At 40.9% G+C, this 16,526-nt stretch overlaps 2 protein-coding genes across 5 annotated transcripts; both read right to left on the reverse strand.

Annotated features, from left to right (window-relative positions):
- Window positions 1–258: 258 nt before the first annotated feature.
- Window positions 259–7,912, reverse strand: LOC133912965 (rhomboid-like protein 15). 3 transcript variants are annotated; one of them, XM_062355970.1, is made up of 13 exons: window positions 7,668–7,911; window positions 6,734–6,899; window positions 6,000–6,303; window positions 3,968–4,000; window positions 3,787–3,878; window positions 3,620–3,693; window positions 3,409–3,503; window positions 3,264–3,336; window positions 2,407–2,504; window positions 1,290–1,341; window positions 1,133–1,186; window positions 705–779; window positions 259–609 (listed from the first exon to the last, which is right to left on the reverse strand). In XM_062355970.1, exons 1-13 carry the CDS (start codon window positions 7,689–7,691, stop codon window positions 604–606), a joined length of 1,146 nt encoding a protein of 381 aa, XP_062211954.1. In that variant the 5' UTR covers window positions 7,692–7,911; the 3' UTR covers window positions 259–603. The 3 variants fall into 3 exon arrangements, 2 of the variants coding, with proteins under 2 accessions (XP_062211954.1, XP_062211953.1); XM_062355969.1 differs by having other exon boundaries at window positions 2,362–2,504; XR_009908932.1 differs by lacking the exon at window positions 259–609 and having other exon boundaries at window positions 700–779; window positions 2,384–2,504; window positions 7,668–7,912.
- Window positions 7,913–11,374: 3,462 nt separating this feature from the next.
- On the reverse strand, window positions 11,375–15,208 carry LOC133912966 (protein PNS1-like). Of its 2 annotated transcripts, XM_062355972.1 has the most exons (4): window positions 14,860–15,208; window positions 13,594–13,689; window positions 12,478–13,524; window positions 11,375–11,981 (listed from the first exon to the last, which is right to left on the reverse strand). In XM_062355972.1, the coding sequence occupies exons 1-4, from the start codon at window positions 14,974–14,976 to the stop codon at window positions 11,844–11,846; spliced, it is 1,398 nt and encodes a 465-aa protein (XP_062211956.1). In that variant the 5' UTR covers window positions 14,977–15,208; the 3' UTR covers window positions 11,375–11,843. The 2 variants fall into 2 exon arrangements, with proteins under 2 accessions (XP_062211956.1, XP_062211955.1); XM_062355971.1 differs by having other exon boundaries at window positions 12,478–13,689; window positions 14,860–15,202.
- Between the last annotated feature and the right edge of the window lie 1,318 nt (window positions 15,209–16,526).

Raw genomic sequence — 16,526 nt, forward strand, 5'->3', positions numbered from 1 at the left:
GGCTGATAAGAGAAGCAAGAAATAGACACGAGCGACTCATAGAAACAACTTGTACACCGAAGTGCATAATCACTCTTCATATGAATACAGTATCCCTCTTTGTATTCGATCTATTGGAAGAGCAGAGGAATTCGAGACAGAGAAATCTAATCAACAAGAAACCGGAGGTGAAATGAGCAAAAGTTGAGCGCCGGTTATTTCATTCTTGATAATACGAGTAAAGATCGCAGCTGAACTTAACCTCAAGTTTGACCCAGATGATCATTAAACCAGCTATTTTCATATTAAAATCTGCATTTTCCATATTGTCCGTATGTCAAATTTCTTCAGGTCCACGAACATCAATTCCTACTTTACAGATATTCAGGATAGAGCCTTTTGAAATACAACCAGGCTGTGCACTATAGTTCCTACCTCTTGAACAAAAACATGATTACGAGCATCTTTTTCCGGTAACCACTTTGGCACAATCAAACCAACAAATGCTCCATTCTCGAAGTTAACCAACCAGCATCAGAGCCTAATATTGAACCTCCACAAAGAAACAAGGTGACTCAACATCTATGCTTGCTTGCTCTGAATAGTTGTAGGCGGTTTAATCTCTTAACCCTGGAATTAAGGCCAAAGGAACCGAAAAGAATTGTAATAACCTCAAAAATAATCATAATTATAATCAACTAACAAGCACACGTGTAAATACAAACCTGCTGGCTCATAAGGATTTCAATAGCGACATTTGGATCTCCGTCGGCCGCAGCAAGAGCAACTTCAGCTTGAGTCTGCAGCGAGGTAATCAATCCATCAATGAGATGCTTCGCGGTCGTGCCATATGAACAACATAAATACAAACGTGGAGTGACAAGTAAAACAGTCATCTCTTATAAAACATGTGAGTTATAACTAATGTCAATGCAATTACTTGAATCCTCTTAACAACTCCCCAATCACACACACTACCAACATTGAAAACAGACTGTTTGTTCATTTGTCTAACCCCTTTGCTCCAAATATAATATGGGCGGACCAAATGGAGGCCGGTACATGATAAAACAATGTACAAGCATGATATGATAAATGGGAATAGTAAAAAGTGCAACAAGGCAATTGACGTTCAGGACAAAACTTGAAGTACCTTTTCAAAGCCCATCCCAACCAGCTTCTTAAGTTCTTCATCAAATGTATCAGCCTGCATAATGTATTTTAAGGTGAGCAGTCATTAGTCATTAAATTCAGCACTAAACCGATAGAAAAATTAATGAGGGGTCAAGAGAAGGTTGGGAACACATAACCTGATCAGGTGTTACTGTCGCATCAACTCTGACTGTGTTTGCAGCTGCATGCCTGTTGTAGTGGAAGGTTAGAAAATGCAAATCAGTAAAGTTCATTCCCATATTAGGGGGGAAAAAACAAGTGTAAAAATTACTAATCCATGCGTCTCTTATGTAATAGCAATATATAGTTTATCTGAATAAAAGCTGAAACTTTGATAGGAAAACAGGCAAAAAGAAAAAAGAATGTGTTCTTGAGGATTCAGACCCACAACTCAACTCGTCCAAAACTGTTGTTGCAACAACAGGGCAAGTGTAAAGTAATGACATCCGATTGTGATTTCCTTAAAACTTACATTCAAAATTCCCAGCCCCATTCGCATCATTATCTGACCTGGCGAGAAGTCTGGTTATCAGTAACCAGACGATAAAACTTTCCCTGTTTCCAACAACTTTCTCTGTCCATACTCCATAGCTGGGTAGGAAGAGGAAAACCTATGAGTTCTTTATTTTCCAATAGTGTTGTTTGTTCTGGCTGCATACTGCCAATTGGTATCAAATCTGCCGCGTTTCAGGAATGAAACCGAATCAACAAGGCTGTAACCATTCAAAAGCTTCTTTCCTGCCTATTTCTTTGTATCATATACTCTTATTTGGATATGCAAAGTTCACATAACTTAATTGGAGTTATATCTTATGTACAAAGTTCCGAACGAGATACAAATTTTGTATACCTAAGTTGTCAGGCTACCATAATTTAACCATGGGTGCATCTGAACCAAGCTCGATTTAGTACTGAGCCAAAATTTTGGAGATGAACCAATCAAGCCAAGCTTGCAACACCAAAGGAAAAACACACAAAGCCTAACTAGGATCTCTTGTCTCCTACAAGTTTTGTATGATATATTGGAGGACGTAGAAATTACATGAAGCAAATAAAAACGAACAAAAGAAACGGGAGCCACTGAAATAAATGGCATTGAGCTAATTATTTGTTAGGGATAAAAATGTAAAAGTCTGACTGAGAACAGAAAACGAAACAGGCAATGGATGTGTGATACATTAAAGAAATGTCAAGTAGAAAATGCATTACTGTGAGTGTGTTAGGGGATCACTTGGAGTTGTGTTATCCAACAACCTAGCATGCAAATTTGCATTTGCCTCCCTTGCAGTTGGCTCAGTTCCTGCAGAACCAAGTGTTCGAGCTCTCCCTGGAAACCTGAGGTCTTCTTGTTCCTACAGGATTCAACAGTCTTAAGCTTATATGCTGCAGGAATAGCCCATATTTCAGGAAGATGGCTAAAGATATGTGCAATATATTGATCAAATGAAGATGACAGAACAAAAGGTGTTATTGACCTTGAACTGAATATACAAGAGGACAGAAACTAGCACTATATCTACTAACCATGAATCAAGCAGGATGGCGGTTTTGGCCTTTTGCTGTGTAATTGTCCAATATACAGTTCATGAGGTAAACAGTGTTTTAAAAATAGATTTTGTTGTACAATTGTCTTTTAAGAGCAAATGTACTAGCAAGTGTAACTCCTCGTTTTAGTTAGAGTGATGCTTGGAATGAGTTCTCTCTCAATAGTACAATCAAGTTGCACAAAAGTTTACATCAAAAGCAAATAATATTATGACGCCTTCTATCCAAGGAATGATTCTGTTTTGGGCCCAGGTTCCTCGTAGCTTTAAAAGACTGCTACCTGGAAAAGCTCCATGGATCAATTAGCTCTATCTCATTATTTCTCCAATAGAATGTTTCAAAATTATTTCTACAATAGACCCAGATCGTAGCATGCAGGTCTAGCAACCATAATTAGATCACATGATAGGTGTAAAACCAATTAGATTGGAGAAAGTCCTAAAAGATCTCCAACAAAATTTTCTACAACGCTTGCCTAAGCCCAAAAGCAGAGGACGAATGTCATCAACAAAGAATTATACTTGCAGCTGTAAGTACAGACATAGCATCCATAATTTTTAATTTACCTGGGTAGTGGAGGTCTGCCTGCTTGGCATCCATGAAGAAATATTTCTTAAGAAATTTCCATTAATCAGAGCGCTGTAAATTAAAAAAATTATTATATTACTTCTGTGAACATGACATCGATAGAAATCAATGTGGCAATAATACCTTGGTGCGGTAGACGTGTTAGAGTATGTAGGAAGCTGGCCATATGTAGTCCCTCCAGTACAAAGAATAAATCCAGGACGCCTCACGCAAACAGACTAGCATCCAGTATTTCAGACAATAAATATCGGTAATTGAAGCATTTTCCTATGGATGATGGAGTATGGTATGACCAGGAGTCCAGGAGACTTAAAATCATTTAGCCAAAACTTACTAGCATTGACAAGCCCTCAATAGAAGAATAGAATGATGGTCCAGGCAGCAAGTAGTTGAACAGCCCATAAGTGTCTGGTGACAAAAGGAGAAGATTAGAAAGAAATATGATAATTAATAACCTAGCTCATGGAGATTTTACAAATAAGAAGGAAACAAGGGACAAACATGCAAATCCCGACAAGATGCCGCACAGGTGCCCCAGCAATGAAACGTTGCTTGCAAGAAACTGAAACAGCACCAGCAAAATCCATGCATACCTGACATCATACACATTTAGCATACTGCTTTCCAATACCATCTAATAAACTCGAAGTGAGGAACAACAACAGGTGCATAGGAAGAATACCATTTTGCAGGAACATTGAAGAGGCCGAAGACACTGGCAAATGAGATAGAATGTCAATTCATATGCAAAAAAAGATATGATAAAACATATAAATAAATAATTTCTTCCAGAAAGTTTGGAAAAACTAATAATGCTTTCCACAGGCATACAAATGGGAACAGGGGGCAGTTTCCTTGTGAAATCTAGAAATTTTGAGTTCGACATTTCTATATAATTTTCAGCTTGGAACTCTTGGCTCTTGCTATTATATCAAGGGCATAATAAGCAGCAATTTACAACAACTGAGAAGGATTTGTCAGGAATTAGTATCACAGGATATCTGGTGCAAACTCATATTTGGGTGTAATCATGCAAACTTTCTACATGGACCGACGGGTGCAGGGCGGATGGACCAGAATTATGGAGGCTCAATGAGTCGTTTAATAGGGTTCCAACCTTCTCAAGACTTCCATCTGACCCCAGTCAATACGGGAGTGCAAATAGCTGCACTCAAATATAAGTTTGAGCTAAATGCCTAAATGTATCCCTTTATATTAGAGTGAGCTCCTAGTTCAGTAATCAAAGGTTATAAATAGATGTAACAAGTATTGCAAAATTATCCAATGATGGTGGCAAATATAATCTAGTCTAATATCTTATCATACAACAGGATATTAAATTTCGAAATTTTAAACAACAGCTTACGATCTTATATTCTGCATGAACAAAAGATGATATGACCAAACAGAATTTTTAGGGATCCCACAGCACCTGGGGCAGGCCCATGTAGGGTTAAGGGTGTACAGATGTACACCCAAATTTTTGTGCAAAAAATTAACTACATGTTGTATTATGTGAACTGTGGTAGCCAATCCAACTCCCGACAGCCCAACCTGGCAACCTCCGTAGCCCAACTCCCAACCGCCTTACTGTCGAAGCTAACGCCCATGAGTCCATGACCGGCCTAATCGGTCAATCTGATCCCAGTATCCAACGCCCAAAGGCAAAAGCCCCAATTCGAGAATGGAAAATTGGAAATGGAGGGCGGCGGCCGCGCGTGCGGGAATGCGGCGGCGCTGACGCAAGCGCAGCTCAGCATTGGCAGGGTGGCGCGAGCGCGTCAGTGCCCATTGGTGTTATTTCCGATTATGAAGGTGATTTGTTGATTTGTTCTGTTATTCATACTTCATAGATGTTATTGCTATTTGCTACATTGTTGTTCAATGTTCATACTTCATAGTGCTAATTTGTTGTTCATATTGCTAATTTAGAGTTTAGAGTTTTAGACGAGTAAAAGTTCTGAGTTCTGACTCATGAATCATGATGCATTATTGATTGTTCAGAGTTCTGACTTGAATATATATGAATATGAGGAGCTCCCATGATCCCATCTGGTTATCGGATTCAACCTTTGATCTTATGACTTGGCTTGGGGGAGTTATTACAAATAATGTGATGACTATATCTATATGATCTGGTTAATTTTGTTTGGCAAGAAATCTGGGGAGAGAAAGAAAGAAACACTTCCAATTCCAATAATCCCATCTTTCAAGGGAGCATCAATCGGATAAGCACAACATATTGCTCTTCAACTCAACTATTCCAAGAATCCCAGTTAATTACCCAACAACAATTTTTTTTATGTACACCCAATTTGAAAATACTGGCCCTGCCACTGCTCATCACAGAATCACAGATAATTTGAGTAAGCAAACTTTTACCATTAAATTTATATAATGAATTCCTGTGAGACAATTATATCTACTGCAACTCACATAAATCATCAAATTTTCAATGATGGTGCCATATAGAAACTAGTCTAATGTGGTATGATACAACACGATATCAAATTTCAACATTTTGAATATAAGTTTACAATCTTGTATTCTGCATGCACAAAAAAGGGTATGATAAACAGAATTTCCAAGCATGTGTTAGCACAGACAATTCGAGTAAGCAAACTTCTAAATCAAACGTATATAGTTGATTTGTATGAGACATTTATGTCCACTAAAAACACATATAAATCATCAAAATGTGACAACCAACGCACCTTCGAGATTCCACACCACTCAGACTTGTCTCAATTACAATCATTGAGAATATAACTCCAGAAAAGCCAATGGAGCATTCATTCACAAGATATGGAACAGGATACAGAGGATTATAAGCCACCAAGAAAGCAATGATGAGATGAAGAATTGCGTTAGTTGTTGCAAGAAGGAACATCAAGAATAACAAACGGACTGATCCCATAATTCTCTCCAACTCAGTACCCAGGGGTACCAAGGCAAGCATGTTGAATAGCACATGAAGCAAAGAACCATGAAAGAGAACAGAGGTATAGAACCTGTACACTGAAGGGAATATGAACTATGTGAGGGGTAGACAATTAGATATAACAAAGAGAAAGAAAAGTATGGCATAACCTGCACCAGTAGGAGGAAACTAAAGCTAAAGCATGTGTACATCAAATAGTTGGGTCAACAAACGTATACACAGATTCAAGCTTCTTCAGCGTTCAGATTATTAGAGAAGTGAATATTATATACTAGCAAGAGTATGTTGTTATTTCTTCGGATATCACAACAGTTGATGACAAATGGCAAACTGTCCTCATGTTGTATTTGCAAATAGAACCTTCAATTTGTAAATTTCAAATTTCGGGCAGAACAAGAGTTCAAGTTTGAAGCCAGATAAGGTCTGGAAAAACTATGATTTGGCGATCGTTGAATGAACTCATATTTAAGTTACACAAAAGACGGAAAATGTGAGAATGAGACAGACCTTGAAAATGTGATGCTACAGCAGAAGGCAAGAAGCATATCTCCTCGTAGGAGTCATAGCCAATCAACAAGCACAGCAAATATATTGCTCCGCATATTATGATAACACCGGAAGTAACAAACGGAATGCTGCTCCACCACTGATTCAACCTAGTTGAGATTCCAGCCTGCGTCCACAAAAACGGTTAGGTCATAAGAAAAATAAAGGGTGTGTTTGGATCTCTGGCTAGGAAAGATCTTGCCTTGCTTGGCCAGGTTTTGCATTTGGAACTGCTAAAAATTGCAAGGTAGCATGCATGGGCTACAAAAATCTTGCCCAGGGAGGAGAGCCAAAGCGGCTCGCTCTCATCCGCAAGAACGTCTGGCGGAGGGATTGATGCATAACTGCCTCCATAGCTTGACGGAACCAAACGCCACAACACAGCAAGCCTGGGTTACCTCAAACGAGTAGTTTGCCCAGCCAAGCTAAGCTAGACTCGGCTAAAGATCCAAACACACCCAAAGTTCATCAACGTCGCCGCATCTCATGTTCTCCACCGCCTAAACAGACCGTATAAACCCCAGTCGAAGAGTTGGCCAAACAATTTCCTACGAGCCTAATACCCCACCAAGAACAACAACAAAACCAGGGGAAACAAACCCTCTGCGCATGCAGGAACAGCAATCACAGCAGAAATTTAGCCCCAACGATCCTCACGGCCACTCCCCTCGCGAAACCTAACAGCAGAACACCTCCTATCCTGCCCTCCACCCCCAAGTCCCCCCACAAACTCGACTCGACTCCTACCAAACGAACTGAACTCCCCATCCTTAACAGGTCCTCTCCTCTCCCACGGGATCCCGGCGGGTAGAAAACACCAATTCCGCAGCGACTCGGAGCGAAATGCGACCCAGATCCAGGGGGAAATTGAAATCGAGAAGAGAAAATCCCTCACCTCCGTGACGATGTTGGGCCTCATCACGGAAACCCCTCCCGTGATTTCGCCGGGGATCGGGATGGAAGCTAAGGAGGAGAGCGAAGAGCCTCGCGTGGGTCGAGGGGATGGTGGGAGACCTACCGAGATCTCGAGGGTTTTGGGCGCCAGCGAGCAATTGAGCCGTTGGCCCGTTTCTTCGGAGGTACGGCCGGCGAGATCGAAGCTTCAAAGGGTTAGAGTGTGTTTGTTCCGATTTCCCCATCCTGCCCAGCAGATAGTATATTATCAGCAGGGAGATATGTATTTTAATGGTTTGTATATACTATTTATGTCTGATTCGGTGGATATAAGTGTATATTTACAATTTAATTTGGCGAATATAGTTTGCTACATTTATTCATACAGTCAAGTTTATTTGTTAGTATTATAAAATTATTTTTATACTAGTAATTAATTACAGTATCAACTCTTACATCTGCTTATACGATCTTAGATTCAGTTAACTAAATAAAAACTCAGTTTAATCTGTTCAAATAGATATAACTAACTAAACATTTTTTTACTAAATATATGACTCCATTCAGTCTACTTCGTATCAATTTACATATATGATTCATGCAAGTAACACCTATGCGGGCAACCAATCACATCTTAGATGAACAATATTTCGTAGAGCTACATCATCTAAGCAGTCTGAGGAGAAACAGGCCAAATGAAGATATATTTGTTAAAAAGAATAGTATTTGGTTGGTTGTATTTGTTTAAGATAGATTGAGCTAAGTTTATATGTTATTGACTAAATTTGAGCACACATGAGTGGATGTAAAAGTTGAGATTTAGTTAGTTATATTTGTTTGCATAGGTTCTACATCCACTTATACAAATAGGTCAACTAATCACTATCACACAATAATCTTCGTGTGAATAATCAATCATAATCTTAACTTTTACATCTGCTCATATAGTTTTAGATTCAACCAACTAAATAGAAATTCAACTCAAATACAACCAACTAAGCACTATTTTTTTCAACAAATATAACTCCATTCGACCTGCTTTCGCTCAGCCTACTTAGATGATGCAGCTCTAAGAAATATTGTCCATCTAGTGTGTTGGTTGTCCGTATAGATCGTTTATGCAGGCTGAGGGGAAACATATCGAGTGGAGTCATATTTGTTGAAAAAAGAATAATTGGTTGTATCTGTTTGAACAGGCTGAATTTAGTTTCTATTTAGTTGACCAAATCTAAGGCCGTATAAGCTAATGCAAAAATTGATACTACGATTGATTGTTCGTATAAATATGATTTTATGATATTAGCAAGTAAGCCTATATACATGAGTGAATATAGAAGGCTGCATCCAAAACAAACTATGAAGAGAGACTCAAATCGAGCTTTTCTCTTATATCAGCATGTAAACAAATATTTATATCCACTAAATTAGATTAAAATAATATATATGAATAATAAGATATAATTCTCTAAAATTATAGATATCCATCGATCTAGATTGCTTTTATACGGCCACCAATCAAACCCTAGTGCACGCCGTGAAAGGCAGACTTAGGTTGCTTTTATACGGCCACCAATGCACGCCGTGAAAGGCAGACTTTGGGACTACCGGTGGGCCTACACTGTCAGCCGCAGGTTACTTGGTTAGAGACTTAGAGGGGGTCCCCTGGGCCCACGCAGTGGTTCCTCCACGCCCACGGCAGCAGTAAGCCGCTTTCCTTTCCGGTAGGTCTGGACTCGTGCTGCTGCTGCTGGTGCCGGGTCAGGTCAGCCGCAGCGCTTTAGGCTTTAGGCAGCAGCGCATTGTGCACGCAGTCTTGGGACTCTTGGGTCACGCTCACGCACTACGAATTAACGGCCTAGATGGAATGATGTGGAACAATAGGGTCCAGATGCAGCGATCAATGATGTAATTAAGGGGTTATTTTTACTTTATTTTGTATATAATTTCATGTGTAGCTACATGCCCAGAAATGAGATTTGAAGGGGGAATATAAGGGTTGGTGACTTTTAGGGTTCTGTTTTGTCTCAATTTCCCTATTTCTTATAAGCGAAACATTAATCGATGAATGATCATGCCATTTGAGAGCTCAATTAGGCCATCGGCCTGTCGTCAGATAGATACATTTTTTGGCTAAATGATTGCAAGTTTGGCTTGGCTTCAACTGAGCTGGTTTGGATGGAATCAACCAACTAATGGGGCTAGTGGCTTCCTATCTAACTTATACACGGACGCTACTTCTGTTGTAGATCGATCAACGTCAAAAGAGGGTTGCATCCATCACTACCGGCATGTTTGAGTTATATTTCCTTGCAAACTTTCGCGTATTTCTTTACAACGGAGTTCTCATGGATTTTTATGATGAAATAACATGCTAAGGTGAAGTGGCTAAGTCATCGATTGAGTTGCTAGACATTACCAAGTAGCTAAAAGGAATGAAAAGTGGCTGCACATAAGCAAATAGGATAAGTATCACTACTACAGAAAATATCTTCACTATTAACTACAAAACAACCTTTAATACTAGTTTTAAAGCTGACGATAGTCAACAAATAGTGATAGTTTCTGACTATAATTGTCAGTCTAAGGACCGACAATAAAAGAGATTATTAGTGACGGTTGAAGGCTTTAGCTGGAAAAGATAGTCTATCATCTATTTGATATTTCTGGAGCCAGAAAAATTAAAAATTGCACCTGAGGAACCCCACGATCGCACCGTTGCAAGTCACACGATTTTTTATGCAAAATACGTCATGTATAGTACATAACACTTGAACCCAGGACCTCTCAGCTCGCACGATACGTCCTTATCATCCCGCCATAAAAGTACTAATGATAACAGTAGCATATGCAATTCTTTTAATCTCTCATGTCTGAAACTTTAAACAATTATTTAGATATCTAAATAACTTCAAATGAAAAGATTTTCAACTACAAAGTTATAGATCTTGTGAGTGCTATAATTTTTATATAAAGTTTGACCTATTCAACTTCGTATGAAAAAATTATGAATTTTTTAAGATAAATTATTATTCATTATTACTGCTAGCTCAGTGACCGTCAGTGATAGTTCACCAAGTATCACTGACGGTAATGATAGTCTAAGTTTCGCAGTTGTTTCTTTTCGTGTGTGTGTCTATATATATATATGTATATATGTGTATATATATATATATATATATGTATATATGTGTATATATATATACATGTATATGTATATATATGTATATATGTATATGTATATACATGTACATGTATATGTATATACACATGTATATGTATATACATGTATATACACATGTATATGTATATACATATATATATGTATATACATGTATATACACATGTATATACATGTGTATGTATATGTGTGTGTGTATATACATGTACATGTATATATATATATATATAGTGTCCCCTTCGACGACTGATGGTGGATGCCCGGAGTGCTGAAAGCAAATTTTCGTTTTAGCTAGCGGCCGGAGTAGTGCTACTGAAGCGAATTCGTCCTCCCATCTGGAGAGCGCTTTGACTCAATTCAATGCCCATCCATCCACACGGCTGACGACCCCACGAAAATTGCTTAGGAATATGTTCATGCGCCCCCACCCCACCAGAAAAAGAAGCAAGGCATGAGCCTTCTTGTGGCAACACCTGACCTGATGCAAATTTCAGTTGCCGGATTGGTGAAGTAGCAGCATCACCGCGTCAGATTTGGAATCTTCCTTCCAGCTATACACCATCCGATACATAAGCAAATGTGCTACCAGTACAGCAGAAGTATCGCACAAGTTCACAACAGCTCCAGTCCAGGCTGCATCTCTCACCTCTCAGTGGCAGGGCAAGAATTCATTCAGGAGAAAAGAATGTATCCAATTCTACATGTTTGTTTGCTGTGCTAAACTATCTGTACAGCTATCTGCTGGAATCTCTGATCGTCTGATCACTTCACGGTTACTTGCCAAATATCTACACAACTAGGTACACGGAAATCATCAGCAGAAAAGTGGCAGTCCTGACTCCTGAAGAACCATCTGCACGCAACCTCCTCTCTGAATGAATGTTGCCTTGGTGGATCAGGGGGAAAATGGCTAGGTAATCGAAGAATCTATGAATAGTCAATGTGATCAGGAGAATCTATATTTCTGGGACGATAACGATGGGGGATATCCTCAAGAGATCAATCTGCAGCTAGTGCTTGGAGCTCGCGCAGGTGGTCTGGAATCACTGTGCCCAGTTGAGGGTTCTGTGGGTTCTCTGCATATGCAACATGGTAAGCAGCCACGCATGCCTGCGGCCAGGCGATCAACATCCGGCACTGCCATAGCAACAAGGAGCAAATAGTAAAATTAGAATCAAGGTGTAATAGATGGCAAGCAACATCTACAAGATTCGATGAAAGCAAGTTGGATCTCGGCCCCATTAATTAAATAGATAAATAGCAGTATCCCTGTAGTTTTGGAAAAAAAAAAGATAATGGCATCTCCTTTTGCAAGCAACCCTCAATCGCTGATATTAGAAGAATCTGGAATAAAAAGGTGTAAAGGTAGACCCATGGCAATCCACGGGGACTGCCTAAGCAATCAAAAATTCTAGGTGGTTGGTAGTGACTAGTTTATATTTTTCTTGTACCAGCTATAGTAGCAACGCCTTTGGATGGTATCAATTAAAATCTGCTTACATGGTGCCACGCAAAGTGTCAAAATGAGCAAATGTATGCTGCTTTTCAGAGAAAAAATCAAAGCCAATTCAATCAGGTTTCACCAATGCAGATAAGCACAGAAAAAATAGAGTGAGCGAGTTGAGTGGAGTACCATGTAATAACCAATTAGGAACGCATAGATAGATATGGGAAGAGCTAGCTCCTTCTGATCCTTATCCATGGCTAGTGCCCATGAGCCAGCAACCAGTGAGGCCACAGCGCCTGCTGTCACAGAGGAAAGGAAGCAGAACGAACCAGTGAGGTCTGAATCAACAAGCTTTGCTATCCCACGAAGAACAAAAAGGGCCCACACATCCCGCGACGCCACACAGAATGCCTTCCCATGCGCTGCCACATGCACAAAACCCCAGCGGTTGGCACGCCCCATCATTTTCTCTGATACAGCCAGGCAGCAGCCCTGGCCTGAGAAAATAAACTCGTCATTGCCCCCAGTTGCAGTCTTCATTGCTCGAGCCAATCCCCGTACTGCTGAGTTCACCGGGACAGCCATTGCGCCCATGCATATGTCCCCAAAGGTTGGTCCCATTATCGTGCTACAGAATGCTTCAACAGTGCCACCTGGCACACGGATTCCATAGACAAGCCGTGCGTGTGCCAGTTTCGCCACGGCCACATAGACAAAGTAGCGCAGTACTTGCATGGTCCATGCCATGCTCACCAGGAGTGCAGCCACATAAGCCATCTGTAAGTTCATGAAGTGCCCTTCTGCAGCAGCAATGCAGCTCATGGCAACTGTCCAGAAGGCCATATATCCAAATGCTGCAAGAAGGACAAAGAAAACAAGGCAAGGAGCAGTAGGCGGCAAATGGGCTCCATTGACAGAGGTGGAAAGCACTGTGGAGGCATGCTGAAGACGTGGACCAGTGGCCCAACAACTGTATAACGCTGATGCAATGGCGAATACAACTATGAGCACTCCAATACCAAGTGCAGCACCATTACCGACAAGGAGTATGACTACATCACAGGCGAGTGCAAAAACAGGTGCTGCCCAGAGAGATGTCTTGATGGCTTTTGGAGAGTTAGTGACAGCAAGGATAAGCCAGAAGCAGGCAACAATCGTGGATACTATGACAGAGGATACAAGAGGGATGAAGTTGGAGAAGGGCTTGTAGGCAGGGTTCTGGTGGGAAGAGGCCTGTACGCCAAGGAAGATTGTGAGGGCAATGAAAGCAAGTAGATGTAAGATGAACAGCACTTTTGTTACACTGGCTGTGAAACCACTGCAACAACCACGACTATCCTGGACCGCAATGTCACCAAATGCTGGGGAGTAAATTTGCTCTTCTATTTCAACGGCCACCTGAGGAAGTAATATTTGGAGTGTTAGATCCAGTTCTAACTATAACAAAGTTTATCAGCAGGAAATTCGCTCTTCCATTTCTTATGAATTTAAGTCAGCAGGTCAGTTATAGAATTTTGTATGTCCTTCTACAAGCCATAATGCGAATATAAATCATTAGGTGTGAACCTTTTTTTTAGGAAACAACGGTGGGGTTTGCCCACCTGAAATTTCTCATTACTGTAAAAAAGTTGAGTGCAAGTTCAGTACAAGTCTCGTCTCATGGAGACGAGGTGAGGCAGCAGAAACAGGGGGAGGGGGAGGAACAAAATGCTATCATAAATTTTCAGGTGTGAACCGTGAAGAAGGAAAGTCATACCTAACGCAATGCCTCGTAAATTTTCAAGTATGTCACAGTTGTTTTATACTAGTCCAGAGCAATGATAATTTCAACACATTGTATCTGACTTAATGTATAGAAGTAAATTGAGAAAGTCAGTCTTATTGACAAATCTGAGCAAAGGTTTCACCCCGCTTTTATTGAAGGCGATATAGCCATTTCACAATGAACGCTGGGGATTCCAGCTTTGCAACAAAAGTTCAGAAAGTAAAGACCCCTAAGGTTTAGCTAGACATCACATCAGTTCGTGAAGCAAATAACAGCAATAAACCAATCAACATAAGAACGATTTTTTTTCCGAGACAACAAAAGTGAGTTGTAGCAATACAGCAGAATTTTGATGGAAATCGATTTTGATTCTCTCGAGGTGTTCTGTGTTTCCAGGAGTGGAGTACAAGCACCAGATTACCAGCTCTACCCTTCTACATACTGCAACAATTGTGCATCACTAAACATCTGCAATCCCAACTCCCACCGGCCCCTGGTTCAATTTCTAACGGATTGCCATACTGCTGACAGTTCCTGCATTTCCGTATCAAGGGCGACAACTGCTTCACCAAACGGTTCAATTCAATCCAAAGACGCGCAATCCCAAACTCTCCAGGCGAACCAACGCCCACCGACTAGCCTCGCCTCGTCTTTTCTCACTCTCAAGCAGCAGGTCACCGAACCCTCAACCCCCCAACCACCCCACCGCGTCAGCCTCAGTTCCAATTTCGGAAACACGGGCACGCCCGCGGCAGGCAGGCAGGGGGAGGAGGAAAGGGAAGGGGAAGGCGTGCGTCCGTCACCTGGTAGGGGCTCGCCGCCGGAGTCGCCGTCGCCGTCCCCGCCGACGCCCCGGCAATGCCGCCGTTGCCCGAGGAAGCCGCCCTGATCTCGCCGCCGACGCCGCCCTGCCTCGCCATCGCCTTCTGCACGCCCTCGCTCTGCCTCTCTCGCTAGCTCGCGGACGGCTTTGCTTTGGTCTAGCGGTCTCGCCTCATCTGCTCCCCCTCTGGCTTTCGCTTTCGCGGCGGTCGTGGCTTTCGCTCGCTTGCTTCGCCTGCTCTGCTTCGTCTCGCGATACAGTAAACTAGTAACGGGGAGGAGGGGGAAGTGGTGGGCTGCGCGATGCGATCACCGCCCAGTAGGGCTTGTGCGCGCGGGTTGGTTTGTTTGCACCATTGCACGTTGGTCTTGCTTCGGCTGCTTTCAGCAGCGGGCGCGTGAGGTGAGCGTACCTTCTTAAAGGGACGCGGTGAGTATACGGATGACGGAGCAAGGGCCGTGCCGCCGTGGAGTTCGTGGGCTTGGTCAAAGTGGAGGCAGTTGCACCGGTTATACGGCAGCATCCCAGGCGAAGCTGGAAGGAAATCGACGGTGGTGTATACATGTACAAATTTAAAATATTATTGTTAATTATAGTTATTTTAAATAGTCACAATAAATATTTATTATTAACATTGTTAATTATAGCACATTGTTAATTATAGTTGTTTATAGCTGTCAATTAAATGTATATCACCTTGGCTTAATGTGGTTCCTAAGTGTATAATTTTAAATGAATCCTATAGTGCAGTAGAAATAGGAATGACTCCTTACACACGAAATATAATGTTTTTGTTTGGCGTTGATAATGGATGTTCGTTGTCTGCTTAGTAGATGCAATAAATGTATTTTTTATAAAGTTTTCTAGATCAATCTCTCGTCCAAAACAATGACGGTGTGCTGACTGCTATTTCTAGAATTATAGCTTCGTCACATGTTGTTCTTGCTGTACCAAAACAAAAAGTTAGAAATGCAACATAATTCTATAAAATATTAGACAACACCGTTAATTTCGTTTGAAACACGTTCAGCAATTTCTAAAAAAAAAGCATGGACCGCGAAGGTAAGCTCAGGCAAACAAGCCAATGGCCTCTACCTAACTAGTTCAAGCTACAAAGGCCAACTCAGGTGTTCACATCCTTCTCTAGTGAAGAATATTGGAAATTGCTGAAGTGAGGAGGCGTGTTGCATATTTTAGAGAATTATATTATCTTTATAGCTCTGTTGGAAGTCCCCATGTCATGTTAGAGACACACATAAATGGTATGTTCTACAAACGGTCATATAAGGGTGTTTGACTTTTTTTTAAACACTAATACAACTCGTACATACTCACATCACCACACATACACTCACACAGATCCTACTGTAAATCAATCAGAGATGTAGAGCTTAAAGTATCATTGTCCCTGGATACATTGTCTACCACTAAAAAAAAAATTCACCTTAATAAGACACAAAAGAAGCAAACTTGTAGTTTAACCGTTTGTGAGCAGTGGTATAAAGACATCTACTAAGTCAAGATTTGGTTCCTCAGGGTATTTGATTTTGGCACAAAGAAAGAAGCAGGTGTTGTGTACGCTGATAAAAAAATTGTAGGTATTTCTTGATAAACCCTCAAAATTACAAGTAGATTTTAGGAATTTAA

This window comes from Phragmites australis, chromosome 3 (assembly GCF_958298935.1).
Source record: "Phragmites australis chromosome 3, lpPhrAust1.1, whole genome shotgun sequence".
Classification (NCBI taxonomy): Eukaryota; Viridiplantae; Streptophyta; class Magnoliopsida; order Poales; family Poaceae; genus Phragmites; species Phragmites australis.

Bases quoted from the DNA above. Each gene is read 5' to 3' on its own strand.
- LOC133912965 (XM_062355969.1), bottom strand. From the start codon at position 7,691: ATGAGGCCCAACATCGTCACGGAG. The intron at 3,504-3,619 runs GTAAGTTTTGGC...ACTGGATGCTAG, and splicing joins TTGAGGGCTTGTCAATGCTA to TCTGTTTGCGTGAGGCGTCC. The intron at 1,342-2,361 runs GTAATGCATTTT...CCACTACAACAG, and splicing joins GATCCCCTAACACACTCACA to GCATGCAGCTGCAAACACAG.
- LOC133912966 (XM_062355971.1), bottom strand. From the start codon at position 14,976: ATGGCGAGGCAGGGCGGCGTCGGCGGCGAGATCAGGGCGGCTTCCTCG. The intron at 13,690-14,859 runs GTGACGGACGCA...TTACTTCCTCAG, and splicing joins CGGCGGCGAGCCCCTACCAG to GTGGCCGTTGAAATAGAAGA. The intron at 11,982-12,477 runs GTACTCCACTCA...TTGCTATGGCAG, and splicing joins TCCTAATTGGTTATTACATG to TGCCGGATGTTGATCGCCTG.